The 19331-nt window shown below is 48.5% G+C and overlaps 1 protein-coding gene and 1 non-coding gene across 2 annotated transcripts; one reads left to right on the top strand and one right to left on the bottom strand.

The window, feature by feature from the left end:
• Nucleotides 1-1795: 1795 nt before the first annotated feature.
• LACTBL1 (lactamase beta like 1) lies at nt 1796-16068 on the top strand. The gene is made up of 7 exons (XM_056508313.1): nt 1796-2719; nt 5734-5878; nt 6399-6508; nt 7221-7378; nt 8682-8929; nt 11889-11994; nt 14840-16068. Exons 2-7 carry the CDS (start codon nt 5773-5775, stop codon nt 15816-15818), a joined length of 1707 nt encoding a protein of 568 aa, XP_056364288.1. The 5' UTR covers nt 1796-2719; nt 5734-5772; the 3' UTR covers nt 15819-16068.
• On the bottom strand, nt 8184-8257 carry TRNAN-GUU (transfer RNA asparagine (anticodon GUU)). The gene has a single exon. It is a non-coding gene; the product is annotated as a tRNA-Asn (tRNA).
• Nucleotides 16069-19331: the final 3263 nt, after the last annotated feature.

Below are 19331 nucleotides of genomic sequence, written 5' to 3'. Positions count from 1 at the left end.
GATCTACTCTAATTAGCCAGGAGGTCATCAGCAGCTCCAGTCACCAAAATTTGGGCACAGCTCTGGGGCACAGGCACGTGGCTCCACTGGATATTTTGGGCACTGTCAGATTCTGGGCTGGTTTTGGAGATACTGGAATGAAGGGATGGAAGTGAGGAAAATGCCCCTACCTATGAAGATCTGAAGAAGGAATAGGATGGGAAGGAATAGATCCCCTGAGGTGCATAATGCCCCTGGATCTGAAATGGGGCTGGGTGCATAACCACACCCTTCTCTTTGGAGAGCATTTATGATGGAATAGAATAGAATAGAATAGAATAGAATAGAATAGAATAGAATAGAATAGAATAGAATAGAATAGAATAGAATAGAATAGAATAGAATAGAATAGAATAGAATAGAATAGAATTAATGTAATGTAATATATAATATAATGTAATGTAATATATCAGTTTATTCTCATTTCCAGCTCACAGCATGTTGCAGATACCCACACCCCAGCTCCCCATTTTCCACTCTGCAGTACCAGAGAGATCACCAGCAATCCTCCCTCTGGCTGCATCCCTGGACAGATGCTGTGCTGCCTGTGGAGGGGTGAGGCCTGGCCCATTAATCTGTACTCAGAGAGGCTGGCAGCTGGATTAGTGCTTCAGATGCTCTTAACATCTGCAGCTGCAGGACAGCCCCAAATTCTTCAGCTGGAAGCTGGAGGTAGCAGCAAGGCTGGTAAGAGCTCTTTTTGGGGGGCTGGGGATTGAATTGCTGCTGCCAGGTAGATGGATGGGGAAGATTTTATGGGAGATTTTGTGGGAAAGGTGGTGGTGGTGCTATTATCCTGGCACTCCCAATCCTGTCAGGCAGTCCCTTGGCTGTGGGTGTGATCCCAAGGGTGAGGGGGTGTTGTTGGCTGTGTAGAGGGAACAGGGGGCTGGAAGGACCCTGTGGAGGAGCCACAGTGAAAATGTGTCAGCCCTGAAGGTCTCAGAGCTTCAGTTTGTTGTGTTTGGAGGTGAGGAGAGGATAGTCAAGGGAAATGGGAAGTGCCAGAGCCTGGGGATGAACACAAGATGCTGTCAGAGCAGGGGCAGGGAGAGGGAAGGTGTCACTGAGGCTTTGACTTTTGTGGTTGCTGTGGTTGATCTCACAGAATGGCTTGGGTTGAAGGGAGCTCAAAGGTCACCTCCTTCCACCCCATGTCCCTCTCCAAAGCCAGCCTGTCCCTGCAGCTCTGCTCACCTGAGCAGGGCTTTGGTAACTGGGCCTTTGTTACCTCTTGGCTCTGACTGCTTTTTTCCTGCACCAACTCTGTTCTCTCCAGCACAGGGGTTTATAAACCCTTTGTTTGTGGGGACCAGCAGCACAAGGGATGAGAAGAGCCTGCTGAGCAGCCATGGAGGGGTTACAGCTGCGGGTAAGGACCCCCTGTGCACCTCCCACTGCCCTGGCAGGTACAGGGGGAAGAAATCCCATCTCCACCTCTGTGCTGCAAGCCAGGAGTGCCTGCCTTGTCTGTCAGTGTGGGGGAACTCCGGGAGGCTGTTCAGGATTAAGCCCAGAGAGTGCCTGAGCTCCCAGCTTAACTCCCCACGTCCCCTCCCCTGCAGCAGATCCCAGGGCTGCTGGAGGCACTCAGGGACTGGTCCTCTGCTGCTTAATCGCCTCCTGTTCAAATGTCAGGAGGAGATGAAGCTGCTATAAATAGATGGTGAAGCCCTCCTGGTTGCAGCTGTGATTCACACACATGGCACAGAAGCATTAGGCAGAATTAACATCCAATCTCTCGGGCACTTTCCTGTGCAAACGCCATCCTGTCCCTGTCACTTAAGCTGCTTTCTCAGGGGAGATCAGCAGCACTCTCTGGAGGGCCTGGATGGGCCAAATGGATGGGGAAACCCACAGCAGGACTCCTGGGGAGATAAACCTGGAGCAGGATTCTCGAGGAGATAAACCTGGAGCAGGACCCTTGGGGACATAAACCTGCAGCAGAATTCCTGGGGATATAAACCTGGAGCAGGATTCTCAGGGAGTTTAACCTGGAGCAGGACCCTCGGGGATATAAACTTGGAGCAGAATTCTCAGGGACATAAACCTGGAGCAGGACCCTTGGGGACATAAACCTGGAGCAGGATTCTCAGGGAATTAAACCTGGAGCAGAACTCCTGAGGAGATAAACCCAGAGCAGGACCCTTGGGGATATAAACCTGCAGCAGAATTCCTGGGGACATAAACCTGGAGCAGGATTCTCAGGGAGTTAAACCTGGAGCAGAACTCCTGAGGAGATAAACCCAGAGCAGGACCCTTGGGGATATAAACCTGGAGCAGAATTCTAAGGGAGATAAACCTGGAGCAGAATTCTTGGGGAGATAAACCTGGAGCAGAACTCCTGGGGAGATAAACCTGGAGCAGGACCCTTGGGGATATAAACCTGCAGCAGAATTCCTGGGGACATAAACCTGGAGCAGGATTCTCAGGGAGATAAACCTGGAGCAGGACTCCTGGGGAGATAAACCTGGAGCAGGACTCCTGGGGAGATAAACCCAGTGCTCCAGACGGTGACAGAGCAGCACCTGCCCGTGACACAGAGCTGCCTCTGGAGGATGCTGAGGGCTCCTGCTCCCCCCTGCCCGGGGCTCAGGCTGACCAGGATGGGTTTGTTGAGGTGCCCACTCACCTGGACGAAGGACAACAGCGTTTGGGACTGAGGCAGCTCCTGGAGGTGGTATGTGAGGGGCTGGGGGTGTTTCTGGCTCTGAGATGTGCCTTGACCTGCTGGGGCAGGACCTGGGTAGTCCATGGGGAATCCCCAATTTTTCTCTCCATCCTAATTTTCCAAAGCTCAAGGGGAAAAAAAAAAATGTATCCTACTGCTAAGCTGTCCCCATGGGAAGCTTTGTGCATTCATTCCTGCATGTGTTTGCATTCATTTGCATGTGTTTAAGGGCTCAGTGTCCCCCTCCCCCTGCCTTGCTGTGAGCAGTGACAGTCACAGAGACACGGAGTGAGGGGGAAACCAGAGGAAGGTGAGAGCAGACAGGTCCTGGAGTGGGAATTGTGATGAGTGTTTACAGGGATGCATCCATCTGCTTGCCTGACAGTCTCCCAGGTGCAGAAAAGTGGTGTTTTCCCTGAAAGGTAGCTGGGAGGGTAGAGCATCTCCTGGAGTGGATGAATATTTCTCACACTTTCAGTATCTGGTGTTGTATCAATAAAGGAGAGATCCATATCTCTAGTCCATGGTTTTGTCAGGGTATTTTCATTCCCACTGGATCACAGGGCAGAGAAGGAAAAAGAGCCATTCAGAGCATTCATGGTCCACATGCAGTAAAGGGGAGTTTGGACTAAAAGATGTGCTCAAAGTTGATATCTTTGTGTCCTCAGTGAGTGCCCAGGGAGTTGGAGTCTGTGGGGTGAGGAATACACCAGAAAATAACCTTCTCACCTTGTTCTTTGGGACTCAGGAATCAGGGCTTCTCAGTGAAACAAGGCAAGAGGCAGAAAAATGGGCAGAGGAACTGAAAATTGGTGGAGTCAATGTTATTAAGATGGGATTAAATCCAAGGAAGTCACCCCGTGACCACTCCAGGGCAGAGAGCCTTGTCCCTCTCCTGACTGCAGGAAAACAGCTCAGGTGGCATCCCTGAACAACACTGAGCCCTGCCAGCCTGAGGGGATTAAAGAGATCTCAGCACAGGCTTTTCCTTGAGTGATGGAATCTCCTGCCTGCTAAAGCCCTGAAGGAGGTTGGTACAGCCAAAGAAAAATGGGATTGCTGTCAGGATGGCATTGCCCTGTTTAGAAACATGTCACAGGCTGGAATATGGACCTGGATGCCCAGGTGGGACTGGGTCTGCAGGCACCTGCACAGTCTTAAGCCATCCTCGAATTTTAATTGTGTTATGGAAGAACCTGGCATAAGCTGCTTTCAGAATTCCTACAGGAATGCCTGACTAGGCTGAAAGCCTCCAGGAAAAATAATGATATATTGTTATTGTTGTAGTGTTGTTATGCAGAAAGTGGAACTGCAACCCAGAGTTGCAGTGAAGGCTGGAAAACCCAGCTGGATGCACAGAATCATGTGTGAGTCTGGGAGAGGCTCTGCAGATTCCCTGGCTGTGAGTGACAGGGCTCAGATGATTTGCAGAAGCTTTTGCATGAACTACCCTGTATCTCAAAAACAGGAGGGGGGGAAAGGCTGTGTGGAAATCTGAAGGGAATATTTCAATCTGTCTATCCTACAAGTGAGTCCAGGCAACCTGAAACAGCTTAGGAATGTGGAGCATATTGGATGCAAATGGCAGGCCATATGTTTTATAACATTAATTGCCAAACTTTCAAAAGCACCCTCCTGACCTCCTGCAGGCAGTGAAGGAGCACAGCTCAGGCTCAGGCACCTCCTCATTTGTCATCTGTTCCTTGTTTTTCTTCAACACTGATCTGGTTCTCTCACCAACCTGGATGCTCTCCAGTGTTGTGAGAGCTGCACACACTCAAATATCAGGCAGTTTCCCAAAACATGGCATCTGTAAATGCCAAGCTTACAGATGGTACGTGATAGAACGGAATTTACAGGCACAACAGAGAAGGGTAAGGGCAGCACAGAGTGAAAAATTCCATCATTCATCTAGAAAAGCTGGATCTGCTCAGATGGTCTGGCTGGTGGCTGCCATGAACAGATGCTGGACTCTGGAAAAAAGGGCTGGAAAGATATCCAGGAAAAAGTTATGGTGGTTGAGAAGGGAGGAAGTGAGAGCTGTAACTGAGACTCCTGCCAGGCTGGGGTGATGAGCTTCACCTGCAGGGAGAGAAGAAGGCAAAAGGAGTGGTTAGTGCTCCACAAGAACCAACAAGGGGAGAAGAGTTAATGGCTCACAGAGCTCACTGAAAGCCAGGAAGGCATTTCTGGTTCCAGTTACCCCAGTGTAGGCTGGTCTGCCCTGCCCTGGTGCAGCAAATGTACTGAAATTATCCCAGAATAATTTGGGTAGGAGACCTTAAAGCTCATCCTATTCACCCCCTGCCATGGGCAGGGACACTTCCAGCAGACCAGGTGTAATGGCTTTGAAAGCAAAACCAGGGAGAGTCTCCAACTCAGAAATATAATTTAATAGGAAAAAAAAAAAAAAAAAAGAGAAAAAAAAAATACATGCAATAATACAACAGAAAAACCACTGACAGAGTCAGAATACAACCTGACACCCTGTCAATTAGGGTGGTGGTAGCAATCCAGATGAAGTGGTTTTTTTTGAAGCAGTGATCCTGTAGAAAGGTCTGGCAGCTCTTGTCCTCTGGAAACCAGTGGCTAAGGGCAGCTCTGGTGCTCCAAATCTCAGTTTTTATCTGGGTAGGAAAGGCTTGGCTCCTCCCCTGGCTGGAGCATCTCCCAGTGGGATGATGGAATTTTATCAGTCATGCCCTGGGACTCACTGGCCATTAACAGGAGATATCTCCTGGAGGGAGGATGGGCTGTGGGAAGATAAAGATGATTGCCCAGCTGGTTTTTAACAGCTGGCCCATTAGCAGAGGATATCTCCATAGAGATAAGAATCATTGCCCCACCTGGTTTAACAGATGGTGATAGAATACAGACTCTTGGGCACATCCTACATTGTAACCCAGGACACCAGGTGAGTCCTGTCCCTGCAGCAGCTTTATTCTCCAGCACAGGGGCCTCTCTCAGAGCTGGCACACGCAGAGCTGTTTTCTCCCTCTCTCCCATTCATTTTCCACTCCCAGCAGGCACCCTGCAGCCGGAGCATCCTCAAGCTCACTGCCATGGAGGTGAAGTGGATCCACTTCTTGGTTCTCTTCCTCTTCCTGCTGTCCGTGGCCATGACCGGCTGCTTCCTGTGGCAGTACAGCCTCCCCAAGGCACAGCCCAGTGAGTAGAGGGTTTTAGCCTTGCTCGTGGCATGGCACACAGATTTGGAAGATTAGTAAAAGCTTTCCTCCCATGTCTCCCCAAAGTGTGTTGCATTTCAAGTGTCCCTCACAGGTCACTCCTGGCCCCATTCCTGAGGTTATGATGCACAAGGAATGACTCTTTGTCACTGCTCTCCTGAACCCCAGCTCAGACTTTCCTCTAAACATGGGCAGGTCCTTCCAGGGAGGCTAAACCAGGCACCCCAGAATCTTCTGCAGCTCCAGTTCTTTGCTCTCCCAGGCTGCAGGGTTAGCTGAAGTACATCCTGTGTCCATCCCATGCTGGAATAAGCACTAACAGGGCACAGTGCCAGCCCTGTTTTACATCAGACAGAAATAATTCAGTGCTGTCCCTTCCCTATGCAGAAGGGTCCCTTAGCCCAGCACAAGCAAGAAAGTTTGTGATAGCTGCTGGGTGAGGTTCAAGCTTGTCCCTGTGTCTGTGGAAGTCACCTGTGCCACCCCAAACTGTTCTGCAGATCCCTCAGTGATGGAAGTGAGGTCAGAAGCTGTGAAGATGTGTCCCCGCTATCCCGAGCCTGTCCCACTGGAGCACCCCCTGCCCATCCTGAAGGAAGCCCTGGAGAAGGTCTGTGGGGAGGGGGGACCAGAGGAACAACAGCTCCTGGCTGCTTTTCTCCAGGGGTACAGGGGAGGATTTTGCCACTGAACATCCCTGGGGAAGGAGGTGGGGAGTTGGGGGAGAACAGCAAACCTAGAAATGGATGTGTAAAACCCCTTCAGTGAGCAGTTCTCTTGCCCAGAGGGTGAGCTGGGATGGACAGACATCATCACTTGTCCATCAGAAGGTCTGATCAGAGCTTCCACCAGCAAAAAATAACAGCTCTTGGCATCTGCTCCACTACTAGGCAGCCCTCATGTCCTGGAGATACCTGGCTCAGGTAATCCCTTGTTCCAATTCATCAGCCAATGCCAGTTCCTTACTTTCTTTCTTTGCTGGCTTTCCTCACACCCCTGTTTAAAAATTAAAAAGATGTTTGTACATAACTCAGGGGAAGGGGAAGGGGAAGGGGAAGGGGAAGGGGAAGGGGAAGGGGAAGGGGAAGGGGAAGGGGAAGGGGAAGGGGAAGGGGAAGGGGAAGGGGAAGGGGAAGAAGACCTGCATCTGAGTGGAAGAGTCGCTGTCATTAAATTCTGTATGAGATGGATCTGACATTTCAGCACTGCCTGAACTTCTGTCAGGCTCCATGTGCTCTGAGGAAATCCTGCAGCATTGCTGTGACTGTCTGGGCCTCCTGTTGGACCCTTCCTTTGGGCTGATGGCTCCCCTCCCTCCCCAGGTGGATCAGATGCTGCGGCAGAGGATGCACAGCTCGGGGCTGCCGGCCATGTCAGCCATCGTCATCTACAACGACACCGTGCTCTGGACGGGCAACCTGGGCAAGAAGAACGGCTCTGACCCCGCCTCAGGGCAGCCCAATGAATACACCATCTACAGGTGAGACCCCTGGCCAGGTGAGACAGCCAGGAGAGTGCACACACACCTACAGAGAGCTGATCTCTGCCAATGGAGACGCCGTCACAAACTGCAGGAAACTCTGCTGGTTGATGCTGGAGCTCTTTGAGACAAAGCATTGTTACATGCTGGTGGCTCACTGAGTTATTTTGGGTTTATTTATGTGTTTTTTTGTTTAATTCTGGCAATATTTTAAATTGCAGTGACCCTAAAGAACCTGAAAACATACTACCCCTTACATGGAAACGGCTTCATGGCCAGGGCACAAACCTGAAGACCAAGAGCTGGCACAGATTTGGAAAACAGAGGACACAGTGCCACAGGATTCAAAAATAATAATAAATGTCAGTTTAGAAAAAACTGACATTGGGATGAATATCTATAGAACACATAAAGCAGACCCATAAGTTTATTCATCATCCTAGTGAAGTCAAACTCAAAACTTCTACTGGCTGTTATTTTTTAGGTTAAGACAGAATCAAGCTCTTAATGTGTGCTAAAAACCACAAAAGATGAAGGCAACACTTCCTTCCTTTAAAGATCAATTTTTAGTGAATTGTAACTGTGTTATCTAAGAAACATGGGCTGCACTCTGACTATAAAATTTTGTCCTCGGAATGAACAATTTTTGACAGTTTCAGCAGCTGATTATCTGTTCCTTCCCCATCTGTATAACGGTAAAATGACTTTGTGTTATTTTTCCTCCAGAACCATTGAATAATTTGGGTTGCAAGGGACATTCAAGGTCTGGTTCCAACCCCCCAGCATGGGCCAGGAGTCAGGTCCACGTCCCTGGGTGGGCTCGAACCACCAACCTTTCGGTTAACAGCCGAACGCGCTGACCAATTGCGCCACAGGGACGGCCTGGATGGACCTGAAAACTGTGGAAAACTGGCATTTAGGGACACTTTGGTACTGCTGGGTAAATGGTCCCACTCAGTGATCTTAAAGGTCTTTCACAACCTAAATGATTCTGTGATTTTAACCTTAAAATTCCAATAAACTACTTGAGAGTTTTTGTGGTATTTACTCACCAGTAATTTACAATTTATGTAGTTTTATGAATGCCAAGTGAATAGAGGGATCAGCAGCCCACTGCACTGCTGGGGACTGGCAGAGGTTATGTTGCAGTCTATAAAGATCCAGATTTAAAAATATTAATTCAAGCTTCCTACCTGTATTTTAGCCATTCCCTCTGGAATGGAGCAAATGTAAAATCACAGTGATCCTTTTGATTCATGAGCGTCTTAATGCTGAATTCCTCCAAATGTTTCTTCCCTAACAGAATTGCCAGTGTCTCCAAGATCTTCCCCACCATTATGTTGTACAAGATGTGGGAGGAAGGCAAAGTCACATCCCTTGACGACCCATTGGAGCGTTATGCCCAGAACTTCGTTATTAAGAACCCTCTGGGGAGGCTCAAGGACTCAGAGCAGAAATACAAAGGAGATGGGCTGGTTTTTTTGGAAAAAGGCTCGATGCCACTGAAGCCATCCCCGGTGACCCTGCGCAGAATGGCCAGTCAGCTCTCAGGTAAGGCAGCTCCCCGAGTGTCCCTGGGCCCCTCTGCCCTGGAAAGACTCCACAGACAGAGCAGACCATATTCCAGGAATAAAAAAGCTGCTGGGGGGATTTTTTCCCAGTCTGGACCCTGCCCTGTGCACCCACCAGGGACCAGGCTCTTGGAAGCAGGGTGTCAGCAACTTCATGGGATGCTCAAAGGAAACTCCTGTCCAGCACACCCAGGAAAGGGGCTGGGGTGAGGAGGTTTTTCCCCTGATAGGTGAACACAGATCCCTTTTAGGTGAACACAGATTCCTTTCTCTTCGATACCATGACCTGAAATCAGCCTCCAATTGCACAACAGTGTCTTCTGAGTGCTCTCATTTTTCTGAGATGTAGAGTTGAGGGTCAAATCTCTTTGCTTTGAATAGAAAGACCTTGACTGCTGAGCTAAATTTAGCTGTCAGTGTGGTTCTTGATCCAGGATTCCTGAGCTATTAATAGCTTGGCATTTGCTGTCAGAGAAGTGTTAATCTGCTGCTACCATAAGAATGGGGGACCTTGTATATTAAGGGAGAAGGAGCTCACAGGACTAAGAACTTTAAACTTTCTCAGAAACAAAGCTGCTAATACTTGACTGGGAGATTACAAAACAGCCAAAGAGACTGTGCTGATATCATGAGTGGTATTTTGGTTAATCTCTGTAACATTAGCATTTTTCCAGATTGGAATAAATGCCCTAAAATTAGGACGTAAAATCAAAATAGCATTTCTGCAACTTGTAGGACCTCAGGATGGGGTAGAGCATCATTTGGAGCAAGCCAATATGAAAATGAGGGCTCCCCCAGATGGAATGATACTGAAACATGGAAAGAAGCAGATTATCAACCCAAAGTGGCCAGTGGCCACATCCCTGCCCAGCCCCTCTCCCTGCAGACAAGGGAGATCCAGCCTGATGTTTTCTTCAGGGGCACCAATTCTGCCTGGTCCCCTCTGACTCTCATGAGCACCTGAAGCTGCTCTGACTGCTCCTGCCCCCCAGGGAGGTGTGAAGTGCACCCCAGAAATGTTGTGAGGAGCATAATCAAAAGGGTACCTGGTCATAATTGCTGGTAATGTGTGGCCCTTCCATTGCTTCCATCACTGTGCTGGATTTGTGCCCCTGCTCATCTCCTTTTGTGCTCCTGTGTATTTTTGGATTTTAGAATGTGGCCCAAATTTCCCAGAGCACCCCCATGGGACACACCAACCCTTAGACCCTGACAGCTCAGCAGAAGGAGATGCACAGTTTCAAAATCCCAACTGCAAATCAAAGGAATGTTCCAGTTCCACTTTCCGTTTTCTGTGTGTCAAACCGCAAAAAGGAAAAAATTCTGCTTAGCACTGGGATCAAAGCCACTGCATGACAGACTGTAATGTGGGTTTCATCTAAATTCTTCCAGTGGAAACTGATCTGTAATAGATCCTCATTATCTGGTCTCTCCGTTGCATATTACAAAAGTAACTCCAAAGGTTTTTCTCCTTAGCACTCAACGTGCCCATTGCTGGAGGGAAGCTCCAGCTTGTTAAAACCGTGATTTTCAAATCTACACGAATGACAGGATGGGATGCAATTGTAAATTATTAACAGCGTGCTTGTCACTTCAATTAGCAGCCCATGAGGCAGAAATCAATGACTCTGGATTATTTTGTGCTCTGGTTTATCATTTCCAATGAACCTCAAGGAGACACTGCATTGCTGTCACAGAACTGAATTCTCTCACTGCTTCAACATTTTTTTGCTCTCATTGGGGCAAATACATAATGAAGGAGCCCATTGTCCCTGGAAGATGTCAGTGCATCCCTTATCTGGTCCTGCAGCTGCACAAATAACCCCAGAGCAGGGGCAGAAGCAGTGCTCCCACCCCAGCTCAAAATGCCAAGTTCAGGCCAGCTCAGAAAAACAAGTGTTGGTGCCACAGAAGAATGGGGCCTCATTCAGCTCTGCCAGGATGCAGGACAAAAAGGAAAGGCCTCAAGTTGCCCAAAGGAGGCTTAGACCAGATATTAGGGAACAAATTCTCATGGGAAGGGTTGTAAAGATTGCTCAGGGAAGTGGTGGAGTCACCATCCTGGGAGGTGCTCAAAAAACGTGAGAAGTGGCACTTGGGGACATGGGTTAGTGGTGGACATGAGAGTGCTGGGTTAATGGTTGGGTGCATGGTCTTGGAGGGCTTTTCCAACCTTAGTGAATCCATGATTAAGGCATGGTCACTGAGCACATGATTGTGAGTTGTTTTTCTGTCAGAAACACACGTTTCCCAATTTCCTCCCAAACCTCCACATCAAAGCAAGTTGCAAATGGCAGCAAGGATTCCATTCCAAAAGTGATCCAAGTCCTGGCCTAGGCAAACCACAGATCCTGTGCAGAGGAGCTGAGGTGATTCAAAAAGTACTGACCAAAAAATTTTAGAGAATCCACGTTCAGTGAGGAATGAAAAGTGAAAAGAACTAAGATATTTTCTGCGTGCAGAAACACAGAATAATTAAAAGTGGAAAGAGCTTTGGTTGTTTCTATATTCAGAAACCCTGAATAAAAGTTGCTAAAGAAGAGGAGGAAGATAAAAATACTTTTGGAGTGTCTGGAGCTGTCCAGAGAAGTTTAGGCCATCTGTGGTGAAGCCTAAAGAAGAAAATCCTGTTAAAGGGGGCTATTACACACTTTTGTAGTCAAGGGAATACAGGGATTTCCCAACACCTCGTTTGCCCCTCTCTTCCAAACCACACTTGGCATAATTTCCATCACCCATCGAGGTGTTTTCACTGAGATGCAGCACCCAGAGTCGAGGTTGAGGCAGGACAGGGCTAACCCAGAGTCAGGACTTGATGCCATGTCCTCGCTGCGTCTCGTGCCCACCACTGGTGCTTCCATGTGTCCACTGAACCCTGCCTTTGTTCTCTCTTCCCCAGAGCCATCACTCCCATGATTTCTCTCTTTCCCATGGCACAGGTCTGCCCAGGAGGCTGCGGTCCACCAGCCTGCTCTGGAAGGGCAGCACGCAGGATGCCCTCGCGCTGCTCAAAGACGACATCCTGGTGGCTGACCCAGGAACCAGGTCAGATAAATTCATTTAGGAGCTTTTGGGCTGGGTGTGTTCTCCACCCTCATCCCATCCCCAGCCTCCATGGCCAGTGGATAAAATGCAGCCATTCCCAAAGAGAGCTTCAGCATCTCCCCACACACCTGCCAGAGGCTGGAAAAAAATGACTGTTGGAGGTGTCAGGATTAGGTTTAATTTTTTAAGCCCAGATGAGCCAAATTAAACTGCTATACTTCACTTAATGAGCCTTAAATGATGCAGATTTTCAAAAGATTTTTAAACATTTAAATCATCACAGGTTGTGGTTAGAATCATGTCTGTGGCAAGTTGTGTCTCTCTAAATTATCTAAAAAGTCTATGAATGCTTGTTTCAATTTCTGTAGCCTGTTACCTGGGTTGCAAACACTCAAAAATATCATGGAATCATAGAATCCCAGACTGATTTGGGTTGGAAGGGACCTTAAAGATCATCTTTTTCCACCCCTCTGCCATGGGCAGAGACACCTCCCACTATACCAGGTTGCTCCAAGCCCCAGCCTGGCCTTGGACACTTCCCCACAGCCTTCAACAGGATCCTGTGGACAGCAGATGAGGAAAAGGATTCCAATTAACTGGGAAGAAACTTTCTAAGTCTGCAAAATTGTTTGGTAATTAGTTACAGTCTGAAATAATTTACCCAGGATGGCTGAGGATCTACCAGTCACTTGTGTTTGTTCTGTCCCACATCATGTAGGAGGCTACAACAGACATTCCTTAAAGGATTTTACTATCATCATCTTCTTTGGTATTTTTATATCTTTATTGTAATTTTCTCTATTAGTATTTTTATTTTATGATCCCCATGAAGATAAATAAGGACATCCCCTCATAGTCTCTCAATGCCTTATTAATTGATATGTTGAGTTTTCACTCTCTCTCCTTGTTCCTGCTTGTGCTTCCCAGTTAACAGATCATTCTTCCCAAAGGAACTTCCCATTCACTTATATATATGTTTTAACATATTTTTCTATGTTGAAATTCATCTCCATTTCAGATAGAGGGTTTTACATACAGAATGTAATTATTCTTAGGGTAAGAATACGTATGCTCACCATGCTTTTATTCAACTAAATGGGCTGGAAAAGGTCAAAGTGGTACCAAATTTATGATCAAAATAGGTCTCAATGAGATGTGTGGCTTCACACAATTAAAACTGTTGGAAATAAAATGGGTTGAAAATATAATTAATTTTGAAAACGTATTTTTAAAAAATGCCCCTTCATATCTTCATGCCATTAAACTTCATTCAAGTGTGCAGACTTCAATCACTTCATGGTTATTAAAGACTGGAGTACTCAGGTTTCTTTAATGATTCCACATTGCTGGATGCTGCTTTGTGGGCTTTTAAGTGCTCTTTAAGTGCTTTTACCATCTTAAGGTAGCTTAGGTATCTAAGTGATTATCCAATGGCAAATCCCCAAAGAGGTTTACCCAGGATTTTGAGACTTTAAGGTGAGCACCTGGAACTCTCCATGCTGCTCTTAAAAAGAATGGATGGTGAACAATTATAAACAGCAAGTCAGGTTATGCAAATATAGAGGAGATGTTTCTTTTCCATCTTCAGCTCTTTCTGCACATCAAGGTTGAACAGCTCTGCTGATGTTCCCGTAAAACGTTTCTCTTTTTCGATTTAACAACAAATCATGGCAACAACATGAAGCTTTTCTCTGTCTCCCCTTCATCTGTCATTCCATAAAATGTGAATTTTTCCTTAAAGAAGAGAGACCCAGCCACTGATTTTGCATATCGCTGATGGACAGCTGATCCCATTTGATGCATTGGCTGGAGCTGTAGCAAGAGTGGGTCATACCCCAGGGAGCAGGATGGCCTGAAGTGTGGCTGGAGCAATTCCTCCATGGCCTTTTTGGCTGTCAGTCTGTGCTCTGAGGAGGCCAGAAGGAGGGAGAGCTCTTGTGCATAGGATAAAAAAGGATTTTATTACTCTGGGGAATTTGGGGGCAAAAGGGTGTGTGCAACAGCTGAAATGTGGGTGAGGTTCATGGAGAGGGTACAAATCATCAGCAAATCAGAGAAATTCTGGGGAGGGGTAAAAGGCAGAGTTCACATAAGTATCATCCAGTGAGGGAGGTGGGGGGCAAATTGGGCCACATGGACTAATGAAATGTCCAGGTTTAGGGGATTTCGGAGGGGGAATTCCAAGAAGGGGGTTGGCACAAGGTAGGATCGACAGGGAATTTAGAGCAGATTGACAAGGTGGGTGGGAGGCAATAATTTGGACCAAACATGTGCCATGTGCCATGGGAATGTGCCATGTGTCATGTGCCATGTGTCATGTGCCATGGGAATGTGCCATGTGCCATGTGCCATGTGCCATGTGCCATGAACCATGTGCCATGAGCCATGGGAATGTGCCATGAGCCATGTGCTATGTGCCATGTGCCATGTGCCAGGAGCCATGTGCCATGTGCCATGTGCCATGTTCCATGTGCCATGAGCCAGAAGCCATGTGCCATGGGAATGTGCCATGAGCCATGTGCTATGTGCCATGTGCCATGTGCCAGGAGCCATGTGTCATGTGTCATGTGCCATGAGAATGTGCCATGTGTCATGAGCCATGTGCCATATGCCATGGGAATGTGGCACCTGGGGTCACGTCTAGTGGTGGCCCTGGCAGTGCTGGAGGATCAGCTGGACTCAATGACCCTGAAGGTCTGTTCCAACCTCAGTAAATCAATGATTCTGTGCTGTCAATGTCCAGAACTGTCTCACTGCGACGGGGACACGAGGGCAGACAGGACCACCACAAACACACAGCGCGCACCATCAACAACATTCCCAGTTTATTCCTGTTCCTTCCCAGATGCCACTACAGCAACCTGGCCTTCTCCCTGCTGGCCCACGTGCTGGCCGAGCACGCCGCCGAGGGGCAGTACCAGCGCTGGGTCTCGGAGCACATCCTGGAGCGCCTGGGCATGGAGGACACCGGCTTCGACATGACGGCGCCCGTGCGGGCCCAGATGGCCGTGGGCTTCTACGGCAGCCGGCAGCCGGCCCCGCTCTACGACCTGGGCTGGTACCGGCCCTCTGGGCAGATGTACTCCACGGCTGCCGACCTGGCCAAGCTGGCCATGGTGTTTTTGGGCACCTACCACCGCCGGCTGCTGGAGCCCGACACGGTGAAGACGATGCTGACGCCGCTGTTCAAGTGCTCTGGTGAGTATTTCGCCAACAAGACAGGCACGCCCTGGGAGATCAACGAGCAGCTGGGGTATGATGTCATCAGGAAGGATGGGGACCTTGATGGCTACTCAGCAACCTTCTCCCTGGTCCCCAAGCTCCGCCTGAGCTTCATCGTGCTGATGGCAGGGCCCAGACCCCAGGGTGGGGACATTGTGACCCAGACCTACGAGTATCTCATCCCTGCCATGGAGACAGCATTCAGGGAGGCCGACAAAAGCATTGTCCCTCCTCCAAACCCAATCCCTTACGTTGGCTACTACACGTATTCCAACCTGACTTTCTACGAGATCAAAGTTGGGATTGGCGGGGTGCTGGTCATGCAGCAGTTTGGGCCTCACGTGGAGCAGCTGATCCCCGAGAAGTACCGGACAATCAAGCTCCACCACCTGGAAGATCGCGTTTTCCAAGTGGTTTTTGACAAGGAGTTCCCGTGCGTTCTGCACCTGGGCTCTGCCTCCATCTCTCTGGAGACGCAGAACGGGCAGCTCTTCAACTTCTACCCCTTGGACCGCCAGGGTTTGTCCCCTGGCTTTGACGCCCCGGGGCTGAACACCTACAGCGTGCTGCGTGTGCCGCGCAAGCCCGTGTTCTACAGCTGAGCCCCTGCTCCCCCTGCTGCCTCCCACTCCGTGTCTTACCAGCCTCTCCTGCCTCTGTGGCTTCGTGGATGCCATTCAAAAGGGAAGGATGGAGGCAAACGGCTCTTTGGCCAAGCAGATCCTTCCCGTTTTTTAAGGTTTTGTTGATTTTGTCACTGGCCCCCAGCAGTGCACAACAGGCCAGCTGGCACCTGGATATACCTGCAGGAAAAAGAAGTGGGAATGTGCTGCAAGGATGTGTTTGGATGCCATAAAAAAAAAAAAAGCAGAGCATCGAAGTGTCCACTCTTACATTGTCTGTTTGATGGCCATTGTGGCGATCAACTGCTGTCATCAAAGGGCTGAGAATTCCCTAGGTCTCTCAGAAAATGTCTCTTTATCAGCCCAAGGATTTTTCCAGGGCTTTTCAAGAGCCTGTCTATCACAAACAAGATCCCTTACCTGGGTTTGTCAAAAGCATTATATGCTAAAAAATGGCACCAGTCTGACACCAGGCCCTGCTTGGGATTCCTGGGAAGTGAGGGTCTGTTTCTTTCCTGGATCATAAACTTTGAAAAGTGCAGAGCAATGTGGTCCTGTCTTGACTCCTTGGCTGGTCCTTCAAAGGGTGTTGGAGCAGTGTAGAAGCTGAAGCTCTTCTGGGATCAGGGGCACAGGAACATGAGGTGGGATGTTCCAGCTGGACTCAGCTCTGTGACCATCTCAGTATCCAGGAGAGTGTGTGAGCATGGTGTGAAAATCCAGGAATGCATAGGAACCTCTCTGTATGTTTTGGGCAGGATGTCTGGATGCAAATGCACCCACTGAGTTTCTGCAGCTGGGAGTGAAGATGCTGAGGGAAAGAGCATCAGCCTGGGGAGGACAGTGCCCCTGCACCTACAGAGCCACTGCTGCATTTTGTTATGAAAAAAGGCCCTGGAGGTGCTGGTGGCAGTGGCTGAACATGAGCACAGGTGTGCCAAGACAGCACCTGGGCAGTCCCAGCCAAGGTGTGACACAGGACCAGGCAGTGATTGTCCCCCTGTGGCACTGGGGAGGCCCCACCTCAAACCCTGGGTCAGTTCTGGGCTCCTCGTGGCAGGGAAGACATTGAGGAGCATGTCCAGAGAAGGGAATGGAGCTGGGAAAGGGTCTGGGGCACCAGGAGCAGCTGAGGGAGCTGGCAGGGGCTCATCCTGGAGAAAAGGAGGCTCAGGAGGGATCTGCTGGCTCTGCACAACTCCCTGACAGGAGAGGGCAGCGAGGGGGAGGTCGGGCTCTGCTCCTGGGGAACAAGGGACAGTGCCAGAGGAAACAGCCCCAGTTGCACCAAGGGAAGTTGAGGTTGGATCCTGGGAAATTTTTTTCTCAGAAAGGGTGTTCAGGCATTGGAACAGGGCAGTGGTAGAGCCACCATCTCTGGAGGTGTTCAAAAGGTGTGGGAATGTGGCACCTGGGTCATGGCTAGTGGTGGCCCTGGCAGTGCTGGAGGATCAGCTGGACTCAATGTCCCTGAAGATCTGTTCCAACCTCAGTAAATCAGTGATTCTGTGCTGTCAATGGCCAGAACTGTCTCACTGTGATGGGGACAGTGTCAGACACAAGGGCAGACAGGACCATCACAAGTGCACAGTCCTGGCTCCTCAAAGCCTCTTCCAAATTAGGGGATATTGTGGTTTCAGCCCTGAAATAAAAGCAAGCAGAGGGGCAGGGCAGGATAACTGTGACCTTAAAGTGAATATCCAAACTGCAGGGCAGGGCAGAGGCTGCACAGCAATGAAATCCAGAGGGAAGTGTGGCAGGGGCACTGCACAAGGTCTTGTAGAAAATTGTACAATCAAAGTGCATGTTCACTGCAGAGCAATATCCTGCTGCTGTTGGTCCACACAGACCCTTGGATCTGGATATATCTCAAAAAGGATGAGAAAAAAACCCTCTCTGCTCCCTTGTCTCTGGTTCTCTCAGTGTTTTCACTCTGTGGGCTGTTCTTCAGCTTCAGTTTTGAATAGAGACCATCACTGAATACCCAGAAATTCCCTGCCTTTTTAATTTCAGTTCCCTGATCAGCACATGGAACCATGCAAACCTTGCCTTACAGAGCTGCTGCTGTGTTGGTTTCCTCTGGACTTTGTAGATGATCACATCCCATACCTTGTACATCACTGTATGTTCAAACATTTAGTCTGGGCTGTAGCAACAATAAAACCTGTGGAAATGCCACTGTCCTGTGTGGTCATGGCCAGAGGGATGAGCTCAGGCACATTTGGTGCTGATTTCCTGAGGGCAGTATCACTGCCATGACATTCCTGACCCACCAAGGATGTGATGTCTGATTGCAAGGTCCTGGAGTGCTGTAATTCTGCTTCTGTGTGGGGCTGCCCTTCCTGCTTTGAAACAAATGAAGTGATTGTTTACCCTCAAAATCTTCCAAGAAAAATTAGGATTTATATCCCATGTCACTTACTGGCCAGGAGGTAACACCACACTGGAAACCTCCATCTGTGTGATGGAGAGCTGGAGGTGTTTTAGTTTTCCATCAGAAGTCTTTTCTAGTGAGGCACCCTCACACCTGTTCACCAACATTTTGGGGGCTCTAATTCATTTTCATTAACAGCAAATTATGTTCTTTGCCAGTCCTGAGTCAAACTCATTTCCTGAGCTGCAGCAAAGCTCATCTCCCCAAAGCCTGGCTCACCCTGGCAGGGAGAACAAGAGCTCAGTGTGGCAGAAGAACTTTCCCTGGTACAGAGGGGGAAAGGAGACCTGGAAATATCTGTGCAGAGGGTTTGGGAGAGGCTGTGCATGGCAGGCAGGACAAGCTGGAGTCCAGTCAGTCATGGAGAGCAGACAGGGTCACAACCCTGAGTCCAAACTTCTCTCTGTCACTGAGAAGAGCAGCACCAGCTCTGTCATGAGGGGAGAGAGGGAGGTGACCTGACTCAATTAGCAGGTGTTTTACACCAGCTTTAACAGCTGTTTGTAAATTTTTTTTTTTTTTTCTTTTTTTTTTTTTTACTTGAACTTTTACAGAATCCAAGTAACCACTATGAATAATGTTTGAGCTTTGTGTACACTTGCTGCTGAATTTAAAAATATCCCACTGTTATTTCACCCATGTCAGAGACTGGCTCCACAATCCATACAACAAACATGCAAAATCTGCCCATCTGCTCACTTTTCACTGAATCTGTGCATTAAAAAGTGACTCAATGTGTCTGCAACAGCCTATAGAAACACAGTGCTGAAAGATGTTTTTAGAATTACTCATCAGGGAACCAAACAAATAGAAAATGTTCATTAACATTCCCAGCATCCAAAACAGACAAGAACAAAACTTACTTTATTGGTTTAAGAGAGCAAATTCTGCCCTAAGGAGCACTAATGAAACCACATAATATTGAAACAGTGTCCCTTAAACTCTAGTTAGTCTACAAGTTAAAAGACTCTGGATCACTAAGAATGAGAATAATCTGGAAAAATATAAACACCTACATCTCAGAACTCAGAACTCCTTTCTCAGTGAGTTTGAATGAC

The sequence above is a fragment of the Oenanthe melanoleuca genome, chromosome 21, assembly GCF_029582105.1.
Source record: "Oenanthe melanoleuca isolate GR-GAL-2019-014 chromosome 21, OMel1.0, whole genome shotgun sequence".
Lineage (NCBI taxonomy): Eukaryota > Metazoa > Chordata > Aves > Passeriformes > Muscicapidae > Oenanthe > Oenanthe melanoleuca.
The sequence above is the reverse complement of the archived record's forward strand: the minus strand, read 5'-3'. Positions and strand labels throughout refer to the sequence as shown.

Coding starts and splice junctions, on each gene's coding strand:
- LACTBL1 (XM_056508313.1), top strand. CDS start 5,773: ATGGAGGTGAAGTGGATCCACTTCTTGGTTCTCTTCCTCTTCCTGCTG. Junction 5,879..6,398: donor CCTCCCCAAGGCACAGCCCA/GTGAGTAGAGGG, acceptor ACTGTTCTGCAG/ATCCCTCAGTGATGGAAGTG. Junction 7,379..8,681: donor AATGAATACACCATCTACAG/GTGAGACCCCTG, acceptor CTTCCCTAACAG/AATTGCCAGTGTCTCCAAGA.